This window comes from Bactrocera neohumeralis, unplaced genomic scaffold (assembly GCF_024586455.1).
Source record: "Bactrocera neohumeralis isolate Rockhampton unplaced genomic scaffold, APGP_CSIRO_Bneo_wtdbg2-racon-allhic-juicebox.fasta_v2 cluster11, whole genome shotgun sequence".
NCBI classification, from domain to species: Eukaryota; Metazoa; Arthropoda; class Insecta; order Diptera; family Tephritidae; genus Bactrocera; species Bactrocera neohumeralis.
The window spans coordinates 10082692-10103593 of NW_026089624.1; the positions used below are offsets into that span (position 1 = coordinate 10082692).

General features: G+C 37.3%; 2 protein-coding genes across 2 annotated transcripts in view; one reads left to right on the forward strand and one right to left on the reverse strand.

Annotated features, from left to right (window-relative positions):
* LOC126765886 (uncharacterized) overlaps positions 1 to 20902 on the reverse strand; it is a 216101-nt gene that overhangs the window by 175640 nt on the left and 19559 nt on the right. The window lies entirely within an intron of this gene.
* On the forward strand, positions 9565 to 12283 carry LOC126765686 (uncharacterized). The gene is given in 2 exon segments (XM_050483409.1): positions 9565 to 10622; positions 10624 to 12283. Coding segments are annotated over 2 exon segments (1350 nt in total). The 5' UTR covers positions 9565 to 9812; the 3' UTR covers positions 11164 to 12283.

Genomic DNA, 20902 nt, shown 5'->3' on the forward strand with positions numbered 1-20902 from the left:
ACGTATAATATTGGATAAACTAGAGTTGAATGCCGAAAATGTATGGAATCAGTTCACGAATTACTTCTTCCCCAATATACTACAAAAAATGATTTTCGTTGATTTTCGTGAAATACATATGTATGTCGGTCAGTGTGAGAGTTAACTTCACAAAATTTATGGAAACCATGTCTCAAGTATACTTGAGTAATGACAAAAGCTTATGCAGTTATCAGAGGGACTTCCGGCTTTCCAGATGACTTTGAACTTTTATGTTTTTTTTTTTTTATATTAATATCTCGGACATGTAGCAAAATGTAATATAAAACATAGTGAGTTTATATCCTAAAATTAGTCAAAGTTTGCTCACTTATTGTCCGATATATATAGTATAAACCTGTCCGAAACTCTTATAGTATTAATATGGTAGCTAGACACTAGCGGCATTATCAGAGTTTCAATAATAGGCGTGATTTAATTAACCATCATAAGCTAATAGCTGCATCATTGAGAAATAAAATGCATGAATATGGATTATACTGGTTGTTGTTAGTGAACAAGATGGTTTTTTTGGACACACCATGTAAAACCGACAAGAAATCGCAATAGAAAATCGCTTTGGCAGATACATCGCCAGGTATTGTGCCTTACTTTTAACTTCATAAGAAACCAAACAGAGCATAGAACATAAAAAAGCGGAATAGCTACAGTGTTAACTGGTGCATTAAAGTGAATGAGCAAAAGTATACGCACGCCAAATTCACTCTAAAAAAGGAAACTGATGAGCATGCCCTGTAAATAAACAATGTAGTAATTCCTTAAACAAATAAAGTTAAATCTTAAATACATCAAACTTAGAACCGCCAGCTTAAATTGGTTATTGGGTAAAAATTCAAACCTATGCTTGGACCATAAAATCCTTCAATACAATTCAGTTATAAAGCTAATATGGATGTATGGTATATAATTACGGGACTCTGCCGCCGGGACTAGTTATTCATATAATACAATAGGGGTACTCTCTTGCTCTTGCAAAACCCTTGCACGGTGCAAGAATTGGAGAATTTTCTCTTGGTACAACGGCACAACAATAAACACCCGCAGAAAATTACTTGCAATGGCTATAAAATATGTCAGACCCAAAACCAGGTTTATTTTCGCGCAATGACACGTAAAAATATAATTGCAACCCTGTTTTAGCTGTCATTTTACATAAACACATATTACGCCGCTAAATTGTTGAGGAAAGTAAGTTTCAAATAGATTTTATAATTTCTACTTAAATTATAAAGATTTGTTAAAGTTTTTTGTTAAGAATGGATACAGAATGTGCGCCAATTCACAATAGTCATGCAAATGATGGTTTGCTGGCCAAGCTATTCAAACACGGAGGCGAAGAACTGATAAGGATCATGCATCAGATTCGTCGATTTCAAAGCTGCTTTCCACAGCACGAAAAGGAGGTGCATTTATGCCGCGATGTCTGAATTTGGTATCCCCGCAAAACTAATACGGCTGTGTAAACTGAGGTTGAGCCACACGAAAAGCTCCGTCAGGATCGGGAAGGACCTCTCCGAGCCGTTCGATACCAAACGAGGTTTCAGACAAGGCGACTCCCTATCGTGCTTCTTCGGACTGAGTAGGCAATTGAAAAGTAAAGTCCTCTCTCGACGATAAAAGCCAAACTCTATAAGTTGCTCATAATTCCCGCCCTGCTATATGGTGCAGAGGCTTGGACGATGGCAGCAACCGATGAGTCAACGTTACGAGTTTTCGATGGAATGATGAGATGTATGAGATATACGACGACATTGACATAGTTCAGCTAATTAGAAGACAGCGGGTACGCTGGCTAGGTCATGTTGTCCGGAACAAAAAACACTTCAGCTCTGAAAGTATTCGACGCAGTACCCGCCGGGGGAAGCACTCAGTTGGAAGGACCAAGTGGAGAGGGACCTGGCTTCGCTTGATATATCCAACTGGCGCCACGTAGCGAAAAGAAGAAACGACTGGCGCGCTGTTGTTAACTCGGCTATGATCGTGTAAGCGGTGTCTACGCCAGTAAAGAAGAGAAGAAGAAGCTCTCTTTGCCTTGCATATTTCGGTATGGGATTTTTTCATATTGTGTCATCGTGCACTCTAATGATGGCAATCAAGGACGCTACGAGAATATAATTGCAATTGCAAATATAATATTTACCAGCAAAAGTGAACGTCTTTTTGGAGTTTCCTTGTAACACAAAGGAAACCATTAATTCACAAAACCATTAATTCACAACTGACTGGTAAAGAAGAAATTAAAATTTTCACATTTCCAATTTAAATATGTCCATATGTTAGAGAAAAATTTGCTGACTCTTTAGTTGATGAAGTTGCTGAAGAAATTATAGACGTTGAAGTTAAGAAATATTTTTATGGGGAATTTCAACCAATAACAATTTACTTCTAGAAATTGAAAGTGATAATGATGCTGTGGATGCAGTTTAAGATGAAATTTATCTGTTGTTAGGGAATGTCGTCGAGAATTTTCTCTCTCTTTTTCACATCCTAATTGAATTTTAATCATTTCTTTTCGCTGGGCTTGGAAAGTAATCAGATTTTTTTTTAATTTTTCTTTATTTATTGGATCTGCTTGGTAAAGCCTTATAATAAGTCTACTTAAAACTAAAGAAGCTGAAGAATGTGGTTGAGCTTTTTTGCTAGAACGTTGTTTTCTAGTAGGCCGGTAGATCACTTCTTTTTAAACGAGTTTAATTTCAGGAATTTACCAAGGCATTAACCAATGGGCTTGGATGTTCGCAAAGTTTAGAAATATATCTCATTCTGCTGTCTTCTATCTCCTTCTTTATCATAGGAATATCATAGATCTTTATTAATGTTTTCATTAACCATGTACCATGGGTCACCCGTGATTGTTCTAAGCATTTTAGATTGGAACCTTTGTAAGTATTATATCAATGTTGGAATGCCATACATCCAAATCGATTTTATGATTGCATTGTATAAGAGGACTTTGTTGTCTAGGCTAAGTTAAGAATTTTTGTTTAAAATCCAATTTCAATTTGCTGCTCTTAACTTCATGCAAGTTATTTTACTCGTTATAAGTTTTCGCCATGTGAGCCTGCGATCCAGGTGAATCCCAAGATAAGTTACTTCATTCGATTGGGGTACTAGAACATTGTTTATTGCCTTTTAACTGTCCGACACGTTTCTGGTCTTAGTGAGAATGTAACATGCTTGTATTTATGCTCATTTATATTTATACGCCAGTTGGCTAGCCATTCTTCGACAAAAGTTAAGTGTTGCCCTAATATTCTTGATGCTCTGATGGGAAATGTGTTACGGCTTACTGTGTCATCCGCGAAAGTGGATGTCAATACGTTAATAGCTGTTGGAATGTCTGCTGTATATATTATGCACAGAGTTGGGCCTAGCTTGCTACCCTGAGGTACACCAGCTCTTATTACTGCTTCTTCTGATATGAAGTCTGTGACTTTAATAATAAATTTCCAGGCTTCTTAAAGTTTTATGCAATTCGTAAGGTGAAACTTTTTTGATTTCCCATAAGAGACTTTCATGCCAGACCTTATCGAACGCCTGAGCTACATCTAGAAAAATAGCTGAACAGTACTCTCTGTGCTCGAATGCTTTCCTGATTTCGTTGGTAATTCTATTTAGCCATGTTTAGCACGAAAACCGAGTTGGTGCGTTGGTATTATATTATTTTCGTGGTGGAAAGGTGTCATCATTGATAGTAACACTTTTTCAAATGTTTTAGAAATACAGGGTAAGAGACTTAATGGTCTATTAGGTCTTTACCAGATTTATCTATGATGATGATCTGCGACTTTTTCCACGAAACTGAATAGTATCCGAAACCAAGAATTGCATTGAAGAGCAAGGAGAGCACTTTTAAAGTAATATCTGGTAACTCAATTATAATTTTTGGAGTAATATTATCGTGTCCTGATGCCTTTTTCGGATTTAGCTTTTTTATGATTTTAGTAATTTCAAAAGTAGAAGTCCTTATAGACACAAGTGACTCGATAGCGGTATTGGGCAAGGTTGGCAACTTTTGGGCTTTCAAAGAGAGCTTTGCTTGCTAGAATTTGGACACAGCTTTTTTATATAGTTTTCATTGTTGCTTTTTCTCATTTACAAGTTTTTCTATTTCATTATTCGTTATCTTTCCAAAACCAACTGGTTTATTGTTTCTTTTTGGTGTTGACAATACAGCTCTTATACTTTCATCAATGTCTCTTCCTGTATTTATTTTGCAATCAATATTGATGTGGCTGGTGATATATTTTTCATACTTCAACCAGTTAGTTTTATGAGATGTTAGAGAAACTTTTGGCTCAAATATCATGGACTGTTCGTATAACTTTATTAGTAGAGGATAATGATCAGATGATAAGTCTATACATGTATCAGCTGTCTTACGCGATCTATCTATTTTTGACTACAGCAAAATCTATTAAGTCTGGTATTTTTTTAAGCTTATTCATAATAGCGTAGTACAGCTGCCGTCCTTTCGGATTAATAAGTCGTGAGCCCCAGTACGTGTGTTTTGCGTTTTAATCTGCACCTGCTAGAAATCTTTGAACTAGCGTTCCAAAAAAGCCTTTAAATTCGTTATCCGTAATTTTAAAACGAGGTGGGCAGTATATAGCCGTAAGGTTTATGTCACAATCCCGATTTTTAGGGATATTGTTGTAGCTTGTAACACAGCCGTGTCTCCATGGGCTTTTCCATCCGTATGATTTGTAACATAGAGTCTATATCCCGGTATATTGAAATTATTTTTATTTGTTAGATGAGTTTCTGAGATAAGCATTACATCTATACTTTTTTCAGACAGAAAACTAATGATCTCTGTTGGCTAACGCCGTTAACACTCCATATACAGATATTTCGTATGCTCATGTTTTACTTAATAAATTTTGCAGCATTTGATTTTGTGATTTTATTAAATCTTGGATCATGTTTGGCATGGTAGACATAAATTGTGTCATAGACTGTATAAGATTTATAATCTTAGTTTCAATGCATCCATTTAGATGATTTTGCGACAGTTGCATTTGTACAGTGTGGCCTTTCACTATTGTTATAATTAATAGGAGTTGAACTTTTATCTGAGGTTGCTATAATTTCATTACGTCTTGTTTGTAACAATTGGTTACGACTCGCTTGAATGCCCTTTGACAATTTCGATTTCAAATCTTTATAAACAGGACAATCTCTGCAGTTAGCAGTGTGATTTCCTCCACAATTGCTGCATTTTTTATTTAAATTGTATTTCCTAAGGGTGCATTTAGAAGTGGGATGTAAATCACCACATACCACACAAACACTCCGTAGAGTGCAATATGGTTTGGTATGCCCATATTCTTGACAGTTGGTTATTGTGCCGTACCGTTTCTTTTATGTGGTTCTTCAACAGTTACTCTACGATGCAACAAATATTTCAGATTATATAAAGGATGTGTTTAATTTTTTAAGTTGATTACAGTTCGTCAACAATTCAATTTTAAACATTGGCTATATTACTTTGTTTCTATTAAATATATTTACAACAGTTTTAATACCAAAACCGCAGTCTTCCAATGCTTCTTTGACTTCACTAGAGTCTACGGCGGACTCTATACCCCTAATTACATCAACTAGGCCCTTAGAGCTCTTCAGTTGATACGAATAATAGTTCTTGTTTTTATTTGACAAAAATTTAACTATTTCCATAAACCTTTTTTTCAGTGTAGGACTGAATTCTTGTTTCATATATATTGCCTTCTTTCAAAAGCACTATATGAAAATTATTAGTACCTACAATTTCACTTAGCAACAAGAGCATTACTGCTACGCTCGCGCAAATATATTGGAGGCGGTTTGGCATTCACGACTATGGTGGTATCCTTCGCATTGTCGTCTGAACCATTGCTTAGTAAGACAAGTTTGTTGCCAATGCAGTTATACGTTTTGCTCCAAAAATAACGTGGAGTTATTAAAATGAGGGCACATCTGCAGCACTTTGCCTGAAACATAAACATTTGACAAATTTCGTCACATTCATTTACACTTACCTTCAACATCCGGCATCGGACTCGGATTTGGGAAGGCTCCTAATGTTTTCGACAATCGCCTGCTTTTTTAAAAGAGGCCGACCATATGGCGTATATGCCGGTTTTTTTCTATTAGAAATTTGTAAAAAAAAGTTGTGCTGTCGGTACCTATAAATAATAAAATTATTGTAAAAGAAATTAACAATGAATGGGTTAAAATGTACTGCAGTGACCACGAAGTGCTTTTGGATAAAAACTGCCAATAAATGCTCACACCAAAAATTTTATCTTTTAATTTACCTCTACTTCCGGAGCTTCCTACAAAAAGTGCAATATATTTTTGATTTCACTTACTTTCCATTTTTTTTGGCTTTTCTCTTTTTTTGCACGTTTTTCCCATTTTTATTATTTTACGCCAATGTTGTGTTTGTTGATAATAGCTGACAATTTGCAAACCTATATTGCAAGCCATACAATGTCGGTTTAGTCAAGAATGATAGAGAAAGACATTACGCAATGCGCATGTTTGTTTTCAGTCAGCTGTTCTTGCTGTGGTCACGGTTGACTTATTAATCGCCCGCACCTTTCGAATTGTATTTTCGCGTGTAGTATTAATTGTGAAATTTTATATTTTTTAAAATGAGTTGCGCAGTGTTCGGATGTAATAAAAACAATGTTAAAAATAGTGCAACGAAATGGAGATTTCTCCATTTACCTTAGGATAAAACAGTACTAAAACAGTGGATTCATTTTTGTGCACTTCGCGCCAGAAGCCTTCGAAAGAAATTTGCAGTTTGAAATGGGTAATTATAGCATTTTCATTACAACAATTTTACTTTTATAACCAAACACTCTTGCAGGTTTAAGTTCGCCAAGTCTAACGAAGTTGCTACCTAGCGCTATTCTCTCGTTAACCAGATTAACTCCTGCAGAGGCTAATGAAAGGTAGAAAAGGATGGAGTCTCGTTTAAACCTGGACGTTTTAGAAAATTTGTTTGGCGTAATCAGGTTAAAAGGCGGTCTTCACGATCACCCTGACAGAAAGGAGTTCAAGTATAGGCTACGTTCCAATATACTTGGTCATAACGAAGGACCGATTACAGATGAAGGAAATGTTGAAGTCGACAACACCCCAGATTTCGAAGGGAATTACTTATCTCTAACCGGTAATTATCAAAATATTAAACGTACATAGTATTATAAACCTAAGACTACAGAAAACATTGTTATATAAAAATGTATTGATGCTAACAAATGCAAATATGTACTTACATACAAACTAAGTTTTTGCATACTAACCACTGTTTCTTATCCGAATTGTAATAATAATCTTAACTAGCAATTTACTCCAATTATTTATACGCATGTATGTATGTATGTTTATTATATTTTTGCAGGTAATACTTTTCAACGTGTGTCAGTTGATTTAAATTCCGCTGAACCAATTGAAAAAAATGATGACTTGAAGATTCTCAACAACGGCGGGCTTGAAAATTTGGTACACAGGGTACATCTACCACAAACTTGGTAAAGACAACCCCGAAATTTGTGCAAATTTAGAAAATTGTTCGTCTAATAATTGGGTACATCACCTATCTGAAGGAGGACTCTCAAAACCAACAGATATGTTGATGGAGCATATGATTGCTAACAGTATTTGACGACTTAAATGGTACTGATGCATATATGTAAAAATTACGTCCAGAAGCACTTAGATTTAAGTAATTTTGTGAATTGTAGCACCAAAGTAAAAGAATTGTTTTTCAGAGCTAGAACGTGTTTTAGGATTCGTTCCTTAAATAAAAACTTAATTGAAAATATGTACAGCAAAATAAGAATATTAAATAAGACAATAAATTGATAGTTGGTCACAAAATATTGAAAATTTTTATTTGCATAAATGTATATAGTTGAAACAAACACAGCAAAGAGATAAAATTAAATAATACAACGAAATGAATATGTAGGTATATGTTCACTATAAAATATTCACTTAAATTGATATCTTTTATTAATATTCACTTATATTGATGTTAACTTTTGATGATATTCATGTTTTTGTATGCCTACAATACAAAATTGATTCTTATTGCAAAGAAAAACAAGCAACTGAAAATCAGCTGATTGTAGGTTGGTCAACCGTGACGTAGATGCGCAGAACGAACAAAATTTGAACTCGTTTTTGCGCAATCTTGTTTTTATCATTCCTGCGGTTTAGTATTGTTTCTTTGCATAGGCGTTGCAGGTGCATCCCTGTATATTTTGTTAGTGTAAAGACAAAAATATGCTCGCTAGTTTGCAATTTCAAAGCTGTAAAACCATTTGCACAACATTCTGAATTGCCCTATAGAGATCTTGAAATGTGTACTACTGGTAAACACAGAAGTGACAAATACAGCAAAATTCTTATCCTGTCCATCGCTTACATTTTGTAAGCATATTCAATAAATAATTATTTGGTTAAAAAAAAATAAATATTTTCGAATTGTGTTTCCAATTTGTACAAGAACTGTCAACTAAAATTCAATTTATTTCTAAACTTTGAGAAAACGTAAGTTTGAACTTTTAAATTTGTAAACGTTTATTATTATATTATGCATATATTTACTAACAGCGAAAGAACCGTAAACCCTTGGAAAATTATATCTTTCAAAATCTTTTGATATGGGTATTTTTTCTAGAATGCAGAAACTCGTCCTACCTCTAGTTATAGCATTTAAGCAGTAGGACCGTCTTGGCCTTTGTCCAAATTATATAAGTCAGCCTCAGTCATACCTCGCGCATTGACGTATATAAACGAAAAGGATAAAATTTTCGGTGAGAGTTGCTTGTTGTCCAACAACCACACAACGAACAGACCCTTAAGATGCTCTTACCAACTCTTACAATTCCCACGACAGCCGGTTCTACGCACCGGAATTGACTCGGATTTCATCCGACCAAGGGCTGTTTTTTCGGCGATCTAACCTCGTTTGGTTCGGTAAGTGTTTATCTGTGTTTGTCGTCATTGGAGCAATGCCTTGCAGCAGGGCTGCTCCATATCCTCCTGACTCGTGCTGGCATTGGCAAAAAGGCTTCATCCAAACTCCACCTCGGTCAGGTGTAATATATGCAATGGATGGAGCCATCTTAAGACCTGCTCAGGCCTTAAGACTCATAGGGAGTGAACCACACGTTACGTGGCCCCATGTTGCCTGCGCAATACTGCGACACAAGCCTCTACGGCTGTGCAATCCGCACATAGCTTGCGCGCCGCGCCGCCACTCACTCCGAGTGGCCAACAGAGGACCTCCACGGTCCCCAGGAGTTCAATCAGGCAACATAGCTCCCCTTGTGACTTGTCCCCCCCCCCCCCCCCAACCTTCATCCCGCTCCAATCCTCGTACGAGAACCAACCAGCTGCTCTTGGTCCCTCGCACTGTCTGTTCCGTGTGTCAGGGTGTCATACGTCGGAACGTTACATCCGTCAAGTGCAATTCCTGTAATGGCTGGCGTCACTTTTCGGCGTGTTCCGGCCTGCGCACCACACGTGAGTGGAGTGAATCGTACGTTGCCCCATGCTGCAGGAGTCTGCCCCCGCAACTCACAACAGTGGCGTCGCCTACCAACACCCCAGCGCGACAACCGCCCCTGCGGGTTCTACAGCTGCAACAACTACCACCCACACGTCACTCCCTCACCCCCAGGATCACCCACGGACACCCGCGACAAACCCGGCTACTTCAATTTAACTGCAACGGACTCCAGAGTAAGATCGAGGAGATAGTTGCACTTATGAATCGGGAACGTGTATCGATAGCTGCGGTCCAAGAAACCAAGCTAAACAGCCGCTCAGATCTTCTGAGTTGTGCCGGTTTCAACGTAATACGTAAAGATCGCGAGCGAGATAATGGTGGTGGCCTAGCCTTCATATTGCACAACACCGTGCAGTATCGCCTAATCGATGAAGACATCGACCCCAGGGATACTACCCTAAAATGTCAGGGTGCAGCTATCCGGTCAGGCGATGTCGAGCACGAAATATTCAATATATACATCCCCCCAGTTACATGTTGCCCAACAGGATATCACCCGAATATAGGTGCACTACTTCGTGGTGAAAACCGTTTGGTACTAGGCGACTTTAACGCGCACTACGATCTTTGGCATTCCTGCCTGTCAAATGATCGTAGGGGGATGGAGCTGGCGGAACAGATTGACGATTCGACATTCTGCACAATTAATGACGAAGGCCCCACCAGAGTTATGAGCACCTGTAATAGCTCGCCGGATATTACCATTGCTAGCGGTGGTCCGATAAACAGCATAACCTGGCGACCTACGCTAACTCTCGCATCAGATCATCTGCCCATAATTATTTCGATCGAGAAGCCTCCTGATTTTGTTTCTGGGGACAACCGCACCTACATTAACTTTGACAAAGCTAATTGGGTCGGCTTCACAGAATTTACTGAGAACACCTTCAACGCTCTACCTATTCCTATAGACGTATGCGTTGGCGAACGTCAATTCCGCAAGGTGATCGCAGCAGCTACCGCCCGCTTCATCCCGGCTGGAAGAATAGCGGAAATCCGCCCCAATTTCTGATTGGGCTGAAGCAGCCGTTTTAGCTAATGAGCGCGACACCTTACGCCATGCCGATCCCGGGGATCCCCGAATAAGGGATCTCAATTTGGAGATTCGGCGTATGGTAAACCAACATAAGCGGACGAAATGGATAGAGCACCTGAAGTCCTGTAGCCTCTCCACCGGTGTGAGTAAGCTTTGGGCTACTGTCAAAGCTTTGTCAAACCCGAAGAGACATGACGACCGAGTTGAAGTTCAATTCAATGGTCATACTTCTATGGACCCGAAGAAGTGCGCGAGCTATTTTAGCCGGCAGTTCACACTGCACCCTTCGGTAGACAAAGCTAAACGATGTGTTAACCGACGACTGCGCAAAATGCCAAACGACGGCGCGCCACTTACTTTCACCGATGAGGAGGTTCGGGGTGTCATCAAAAAGGCAAAATCTTCCAAATCCCTTGGCCCTGATGGAATCAACATGCTAATGCTAAAGCATTCAGGCTCGACGGGAGTAGGATATCTCATCAAGGTCCTCAATCTGTCGCTGACCACTCTTTAAATACGCGATGTGTGGAAAGTCGGAAGAGTGGTCGGAAGTCGGAAGAGTGGGAAACCCGCCAACAAAGGGGAATCTTATCGACCGATAACTCTCCTCTCCCCAGTAGTGAAGACACTTGAGGCCTTGCTCCTCCCGAACTTCACTCACCACCTGAGCCTAGCGAGCCACCAGGATGGATTCCGAAAAGTGCACAGCACCACCACAGCCTTAGCGTCATAAACGCTCAGATAGTTCGTGGCCTGAACCAGAAACCACCCTGCGAAAGAACGATCCTCGTAGCGTTGGACCTGTCAAAAGCTTTTGACACGGTCAATCACACAACGCAAATGCAGGACATTGAAACAACTACGCTCCCTCCAGGGCTAAAGAGGTGGACCATGAACTATTTGAGCGGTCGCCAGTCATCCGTACTATTTCGAGGTGAAACATCTAAACTGAGAAGAATTAAACAGGGGGTTCCGCAGGGTGGTGTCCTCTCCCCGCTACTGTTTAATTTCTACATCTTAAAACTCCCACAACTACCAGAGGGAGTTTCCATAACCTCTTACGCTGATGACTGCACGATATTGGTGTCGGGTAATGGAATCGATGGCATGTGTTCGAAGGTAAACAGCTACCTCTCCGACCTTTCTCGTTTCCTCACTGCACGAATTCTCACACTTTCCCCCACCAAATCCACAGCGACTATATGCACAAACTGGACGAAGGAGTATAGACTTGAGCTTAATATTGCAGTCGACGGCGTCAAAATTCCGACTGCCAATAATCCTAAGATTTTAGGTGTAACATTCGACAGTCTATGCTTCTTCTCTCCTCATACGACAGCGATTATCGCCAAGGTACAGAGCCGCAACAAAATCCTCAAGTCGCTAGCCAGCAGCACATGTGGAAAAGACAAAGAAACGTTGTTGGCAACATACAAGGCAATCGGCCGGCCGGTCCTCAATTACGCAGCACCCATATGGTCGCCTGGATGCAGTGGCACGCAGATGAGGAAACTTCAGACCTGTCAAAACACTGCACTCCGGACCACTACGGGATGTCTTTTGATGTCTCCCGTTGAACACCTCCACAGTGAGACGCTTATGCTCCCAGTTAAGGAGCATAATGAACTCCTCTCCAGGCAGTTCCTGCTGGGATGCTTTCGCAGAAATCACCGCTGCTGCCATCTGCTTGGAGCGGAACCGTCTCCTCGGAGCATCAAAAGGTCATTCCTGGACTACGTGGACGACGTCGTACAGTACGCCGACCGGACTTCGGACGCAACGAACTAACGACAGGTACTGACCGCCATTCACAGCGGAGCCATCAACACCTTCACCGACTCCCTCCCCGTGAATGGCGTTCTTGGAGTCAAACCACCACGCATAGCAGACGAAGAGCTCCAGCTGCCGCGAGAAACGCATGTGACCCTTGCGCAATTTCGTTCTGGATACTGTAGCAGGTTAAACTCCTACTTATCCAAAATAGACCCTGACATACCAAATGTATGTCCTGCATGCAACGAGTCTCCGCATGACACTGACCACCTCTTTGCATGCCCTACGAACCCTACTCATCATCAACGTTTCCTGGGCCTACCGTTAGATGACATCGACGACAACACGAATGACATTTACCATCCCAACGGGGATTGAATTTCCGTTAAAACAACAACAATGCTCTTACCGAAATATACGGTAAGTTAAAATTAATTTTTCTTTATGTATTGTCCCTATTTAATTAGTAAATTTCTGCTTTTTCTTCGTAATCCAGACGAGGTGCTAAGTACATCCCAGCAAAGTCAGCAACTATGCAAGCATTTTCCAATGCCTAGCAAAGGCATTGCTCTTTCATCTCTTAGATAGAAGTGCCAGAGAAAAGTATTTTGAAAAAAGAAAACTGTTGGTAAAGAGGAAAATGCCGTAGAATCGCAGAAATTCCAAAGCAAAATATAAAAATGTGATAGGAGAATTGATGAAAAAACGAAGTGAATAAAATGAAATTGAACAAAAACAGCTAAAGCTAGAGAAAAAAAGTTAAACTTCTCCAAAAATGCTTTGATAATAAATAAAAAAAAATAGTTGATTTTATAACTAAAATATATTTCTTATTAATTTTATGTATGTGTGTTCATAAGGCAGATAAAGAAGATACAAATATATAAGATAAAATATAGTCCTAAATAGTGTATGTATACACGTACATGTATCTGTATCTACATTCATATACATATGTGTTCGAAGGATAAAAGAAGCTTAAATCATTTAATTGTTGACTAAACAACTGATTACAGTGATCTTCTCTCTCCCCTCTGTATTTGGTTCTCGTTCAACACTTGCAATTTCATGGTCAATAGTCATAACATCATTTGCTAATAATAAATTTAAATTGTGGATTATACATGCACTTATCACTAAATTCTTTACCAAAAGCATTTTCGACTACAATTCTTTCAGAACAATGTGTTTTGTTGAAAGTAATTTGATTATGCGTTAGCGAGCCATATTCTTTGAACACCGATATTACATACAGTTTACGAAAATGAAGGTAGAATTTGGAAATAAAATGTCCATATTTTAAGAACTACAATCATGATAAGATATATATAATCCACGTGACAACTCGACGAACAATTTCCCAGCATGTAGATTTCGTAACACTAAACAAGAGGGCAAGTTTTGTACGTACCACTCACACACGTAGATCATTGTTTTATTTTGGGTTCTTCGGAGCAATGAAAAAATCACATATAAGAAAATTTGCAAAACTAAAGTCATTCATACCTTTTCAGTAGTCCAAAGTCCTGCGATTTAAACGAAAATGGAATTAGAAATCTTTATCTGCAGAGTTTTCAATCGTATATATATGAAATCAAAATATTTTGGAAGCTCCGGCTGTTCGTCTTCAGAAATCTCCGTTGAAACACTTGTTGAAGTGGTTAGATAATCCAATATATTTAAAACTATATCATCCTCTTCATTGATTGAGGCTGAGAAGACATTACCAAAAAGTTGACAACAAAACATGTTTTAATTTTGGCTTAATTTAATTCAATACTTACCACATCTTTTTTCAGTTTTCCATCTATGTAGTATTTCCACAAAAATTTATTTTGGTTTGTTTACATTTTGATCTGTGAAAATAATGTTTATCAAGATTGCCAACGATAGTTTGGGTCGGCTTTAGTATACCATCCCAGGATTTCGGGAATAAAATTGGTATGGTCGGATAGAGGAGATTCTCCAGATCACGAATATATATGGTTATAGCCGCAGGAAGCTTATAGTTTTCGAGTTATTCGCGTTTTAAGTTGAAAATTTGCAATATTTTAATTACATATTTTCGATACATAAAATTAATTTTGCACTTATATTTTTCACTTTTATATACACTAACCAATCACTTATTCATTTGCACACATTTATTTTATATAATATAGTGCAAAAATAGCTTTCAGTAAACATTTAAATTATTGTTGAATTTGATTATTTAAGAATAACAAATGAATTACAAACTGTCATATAATCAGTGTTACCTTATCGACATCATTTGTAAAAATAAATGTGTCAAATAATCAGTGTTACTATAGTAAAATATTTTACAAACTAAAATAAAAAAAAATATAAAGAAATATTATACCCTAAATACAGGAAACATAATCGTTGATAAACATTAAAAACATTTAAAAAAAATTTAAAAAATTTAAGTGGTTGCCAATGTAAAAATGAGTTCTACGGGAGAAAAAAAATGTATATTCCCGGTGTTGGACCGACCAGGTTATTTTTTGAAGCGCTTCGAAGGCCGCCCACATAAAAAAAAGGAGTTCTACGCGAAAAAAAATGTTGTACACCCCGGTGTTGGACCGACCAGGGTTATTTTTTTGAAGCGCGGCCAAAGGCCGCCCACGCAAAAAGGAGTTCTACGCAAAGAAGTAGCAATGTCATAGAGGGCATAACAACCACTCTAACATCAATGCGATCTAACGGATATACTTAAGTACTGCTACGTTTAAAGTAAAGTACCGTTGTTTTTATTTGTCATTTTTATAATTATTTCGTGTTTGGAAGATTAAGCTGTGTGGACATATAATTATATTAATTTTTATTAAAATTACGGAAATATTTTTGAAAAAAAATGGAAAATAATTCATCAGGTATGATAAATTAAATATTGAAAAGAATATTTAAATAATGTTTCTAATACTTTGTTATAATTATATGTAGATCTGAAAGAAGAAGCGACTATAAATGTTCGCAAATCAATCAAGCGTGTCAGAGGTGAAGAGAATGTGGAATATTTCAAAAATATTCAACACATTTCAAACAGGAGTGTGGAAGGTCACTGGGTGTTGGGGATGATTGAGGATGGGAGCAACGATGCGGCTGGACGTATGCTCCAGATAATGATAGGTCTGCGGAGGTGCTCATACCACCTGATTAAGAAGCATGTTGCCAGGGAACTACAATAAGATGGTTTGGCGAATCACGGGTATGAGCACCGAAAAGTGAATCACAGCGATTTGGACAATCCATTTGTGGCTGCAGATGGAACGCATACGCAGCGTATAGAATCCCAGTGGCGTGTGATTAAAAGGTTTTTTGCGAGGGACAACCACAACAATCCCGAAAACTTCGCCGACCTAATTTTTGAGTATGTTTGGCGGAAAAATGTGGCCAACAGACATGAAGATCTTTTCGTCAAATTATTAGAGGCAATAAAATTTATATACAAGCCTTAATACACGTTTGTTTTATTAAATTTAAGCAATTTCTTTATATTTTATGTTTTCCTTTCTCTTATTTGGGGTATAATTTGTTTACTTAATTTCTTTTAGTTATTTTACACGCATAAAGGAGTTCAACGCGAAGAAATTCTGATACACCCTGGTGTTGGACCGACCAGGGATATTGTTTTTTATAGGTTGTTGATTTTCGTATTTGGGGTATAATCTGTTCCCTTTATTTCATTTAGTTATTTTACAAATGATGTTGATAAGGTAACACTGATTATATGGCAGTTTGTAATTCATTTGTTATTTTTAAATAATCAAATTCAACAATAATTTAAATGTGTATTAAAAGCTATTTGTGCACTGTATTATATAAAATAAATGTGTATAAATGAATAAGTGATGTGTTAGTGTATATAAAAGTGAAAAATATAAGTGCAAAATTAATTTTATATATCGAAAATATGTAATTAAAATGTTGCAAATTTTCAACTTAAAACGCGAATAACTCGAAAATTATAAGCTTCCTGCGGCTATAACCATATATATTCGTGATCTGGAGAATCTCCTCTATCCGACCATACCCATTTTATTAACGAAATCCTGGGATGGTATACTAAATTCTTCCCGATAGTTTTTTTTGGAAAAATCAAACTGTGGTAAATAAAAAAAAAAACGATGGCAATGTATATAGTTCAATACATAAACTAATACCATGTTCAGACCGACACTTAATCACACGATTTCGGCTGTTGAATGGATTATCCCACTAATCTTAAAAATTTTTCAAGATTTCGCCATACAAAAATGACAGTTCAAAATAACTTAATTGAAATGATTTCAAACTGATCCACGCTAAATCTCTCTGTGCGACTCTGATTTTGCGCAATCTATTTGTCAGCACTGGAAATCTGTTACATTATCACAGCTGATTTAGACACTACAAAGGGAAAAAATGTAAACAAACAAGTTTTTTTTAAAGCAATGAATCTAATTTCACCTGAAAATCGACTTAACAGATGAAAAAATGCATCCATTACATCTATTATGTGGAAAATATTAAAAAAAGACGGCCTTGATTTGAAAATACTATATGACAATCTTTCCTTTTGATAAATATTAAGCGATGTGAACTCTTGAATGACAATAACAGCTGTTTTTTGATCTTTCTAACGGCAGTTAGAACACTGTTGGGTTATGAAATGCTTAAATGTAATCTAATCTTTGAAATTTTCGGTCTGAATATGGTATAATACAGCTTCCGATAAGCCAATATGTTGGCTAAGTCTTTCTTACAAATTAAGACACGCTTCCGATTACTTTGGCGGAGAGGTAAAACCATGGATTATCCATGGGTAAAACATCCGAATTTCCGTATAAATGGGGTTGTGCGGATAGGGAGCTTCTCCACAGAAGGAATATCCAAAAATAATATAAAAATAACTTATGTTTTTCAAAATATTCATGATTATAAGTTCAAAAATAAGCACTAATAACACATGGGACTTCTCTATGTTTCACTAAATTTTTTCACGTTTTTCACTCTGTATATTTAAATATACACTCTAAGCTTTGAAATAAGTTCACATTTCACTTTTATTTTGCTATATTTTATCTAAATTTATGAATTTAAAAAAACACTTAGCACACTCATCGTTGAAAAGGTTAGATTGTTTACAATTATCAGGAAAACGAGCGTTGCCACATCTTAAACAGCAAATATGTAGGATTTTTAACAATTCTTGTTTGTTTGTTCTCAGCTCCCAAGAAACGTAAAAACTTCATATAAAAAAACGCTTAAGAAACGGTCAAGAAACTTTCCTGCGATAAATTTACCTGTGCTAGTACGCAGCTCTCAAGAAATCTAGTACTAATTTTTAATGCTTTTTTCAGTAAAATGTGAATATGGCAAACCTGGTTTTGCGAAGAAACATCAAATAAACAATTGTTTCTTGAAGGAAAATCGAAGTAATCGTCAAATTCATCCTAAATTAGTTGAAATCATTATGAAGTATATTCCATTTTGAAATGCTGTATAAAACCTACCAATCATCAACAACAATTCTAAAATCTCAATGAAAATATTTATGTTACCATACATATTACGCACAAAGTTTGTTTTCTTTGTTTATTCTCTCTTGATCTTCTAATGTACATAGATCATTCACAATGCGTAACCAGCTGTCAAAATTACTTGAGAAATAATGTATTTTTTTTTCTTAAGCGATTACTTGAGAGCTGCGTACCAACCTTTAACTATAATAACAAATACTTTCCAACATTTTTCAAGTTACAATTGAGTTGTGAACACTTTTTCCATCTACATATGTACATATATGTATAACATGTGATTTATATTTAATAAGCACAAATAACTAAAAGGCTACGATAATATTATAAAATTTATATCATATCGGGGTGACTGAAGTACTTTCGCGTAGTACTTCTTTCTGCGTTAAAAATAAAAAAAATATATTGAGTTTTCGTTATAAAATGGTTAAATTTTGGTTATTATATCTGTCAGCGATTTCCATTTATTTTTTGATAATACGTTGTTTTGTATTTTAGCTGACAATATATATAATATAATATTACTATGTATAGAATATTACTTATTTGTTTATTAAATTAAATAAAGAACATATCCATATGAATGGAAAGAGTGTTTATACTGTATACTTTACACTTTATTACGTAATATTATTATATAATATTACTTATTTATTTAATAAATTTAAAAAAGAAAATATCCATATGCATGGATAGAGGAATTTTTGCGAAAAAGAGGAATTTCAGCGAATTGCCTTATCATCACATGGCAGCGCTCCATTTCGTCGTAATTTTTAACACACAAGTGATGTTCACTACCAATGTAAAATATAATTTTTAAAATAAAGATTTCTTAGGTAAAAGACCTGCTAAAAGACCTCCTAAAAGAACTGCTAAAAGTGTGAAATGTAGATTTATTTAAAAGTTTATAGTTTAATTAAATAATTTGAAGTGAAGAATGTGAGTAAAGTGTGTTTAATGTGGTGAAATATCTTCTTGAAATGTTCGAATTTTGGGAATTTTTGAACGTTAAGGTCGAATATCTCGTAAACTAAGCGTTTACGGTACCTATAACCCGATACATTTTTTAATCAGGAGGACTTTCACTTTCCAACGGTACATTCAAATCGCGGCGCCAAAGAAATCGGAATTGTCGCCAAATTAAGCAGAAAACTTAACGCGCTGGTCAAATAAAATAGACCTAATATATCTCATAGATTAAACTATATTTTTGGTATGAAGTCATCTGATGCTTGGTCCGATCCAATTTGTACATGTAATATAGAATATGTTAGGGGTACTGCTTACGCAAGGTTTTATATATTGTAAAGTGATGGAATCATTTGATACTTAAAATTGTGATGTATGGAGCGTAGGCGTGGTTGTAGTTCGATTGGGGGCATTTTCACAACATAAAACTGTACGCGAAATAATTACATGTGCCAATCGTTTTCCGCAAACTTTAAGAACTACAAACTGTTTATTTTTCATGATACACTGAATATTTTGGAATATACGAATATTATATGTTTTATTTATTTCTAACTATTAACATAAATAAATGCCACAAGGACCTACTCGCCTCAGTCCTTGTCCCGTCCATCGTGTATCTTGGACGGCGGTGATGTCTGCCTTCAATCTAACGAGGACATCAAATAGATGGACAGCGGCACCTTCCCAATTAAGGCACCGGACATTTCAGGTGCACGCCCTTAAATCGTTATCCTTAGTGCGTTTGCCATGGCCGTCATCAATAGGGGGGTCTCTCATCGGAGGTTGTTTACGCTTTTTCATTGGTTGTTTTTTACGTAGCGGGTCCCAAACCCAGCGCACAACCCTGTGTAGGGAATTTTTCGCCGTCTCAATTTAGCTCGCCTTCAAATGGATGTTCTCAAGCTACCCAGAGGATACTTGGTCAAAGACCGGAAGTCGTGCACTGCTTGCGCCATATTTCAAAGAATCGTTTCTGGCCACGCCCAAGTGAATGCTAATCAGAGAACTTTCCTCACATGTGTGAACTTCTACACAAGACTGCATCCTCCATTGTCGCATTTACTACAGTGGCCATTTAAAGGAGCGCAAATGGTGTGTGATTCGTGGTGGGAGAGAGACTCCGTCGCCGAGTACTGTCATTAACCACGGTGGATGAACGTCTAGCCACAATTCGCATCAAAGCGAAGTTCTTCAACATGTCGCTGATTTAAGCCCACGCTCCGAAGGAAAAGAAGGACGATGTGATTAAAGATGCCTTCTATGAGCGCTTGGAGCGCACCTAAGACAGCTGCCCCCGCCACGATGTGAAAATCGTGCTTGGCGACTTTAACGGCAGGATGGGCACGGAAGGTATCTTTGGCACAACAGTAGGTAAATTCAGCCTCCACCAGGAAACATCCCCAAATGGATTGAGGCTGGTCGACTTCGCCGGGCCCAAAATATGGATATCTGTAGTACTAGCTTCCAGCATAGAAAAGATCATAAATCTACTCGCCTTAGACACGTCTCCAGTGTTCTAAACGTGCGTGATTCGCACCCGTTTTTGTGCAGCAAAAATCGCACTTCAGAAACGTTCGACATCGATAAGCTGCAATCACAACAATAAACCGAACGATTTTCTAGTCGACTTGCACTCCTGCTCTCTGAGATCACTCGTCAACAACTCGGGCGGCATTTGAAGCTCCTTACGTATAGCTGCAAACGAACGACACCATTGGTTTTCGAACAATGCAAAAGGACAGCTGCATGTACATATGTGTGTATTTTTAATACGCTTTTATTAGCTTCACTTGTATGTATGTATGTATGTATGTTTGTTTGTAACTATTTTAAGTGGTACTGAAACCTAGAATATTTGAGCGACACTGTAGGAAGGCGATAGTAAGTTTAAGCAGCTCACCAAAAAGATGCGCATCTATACAAAACTAATTTTGGTGACATTTTAATAGCATACTGAGTTGGGCGTCGACTGTTTATAAGATTCAG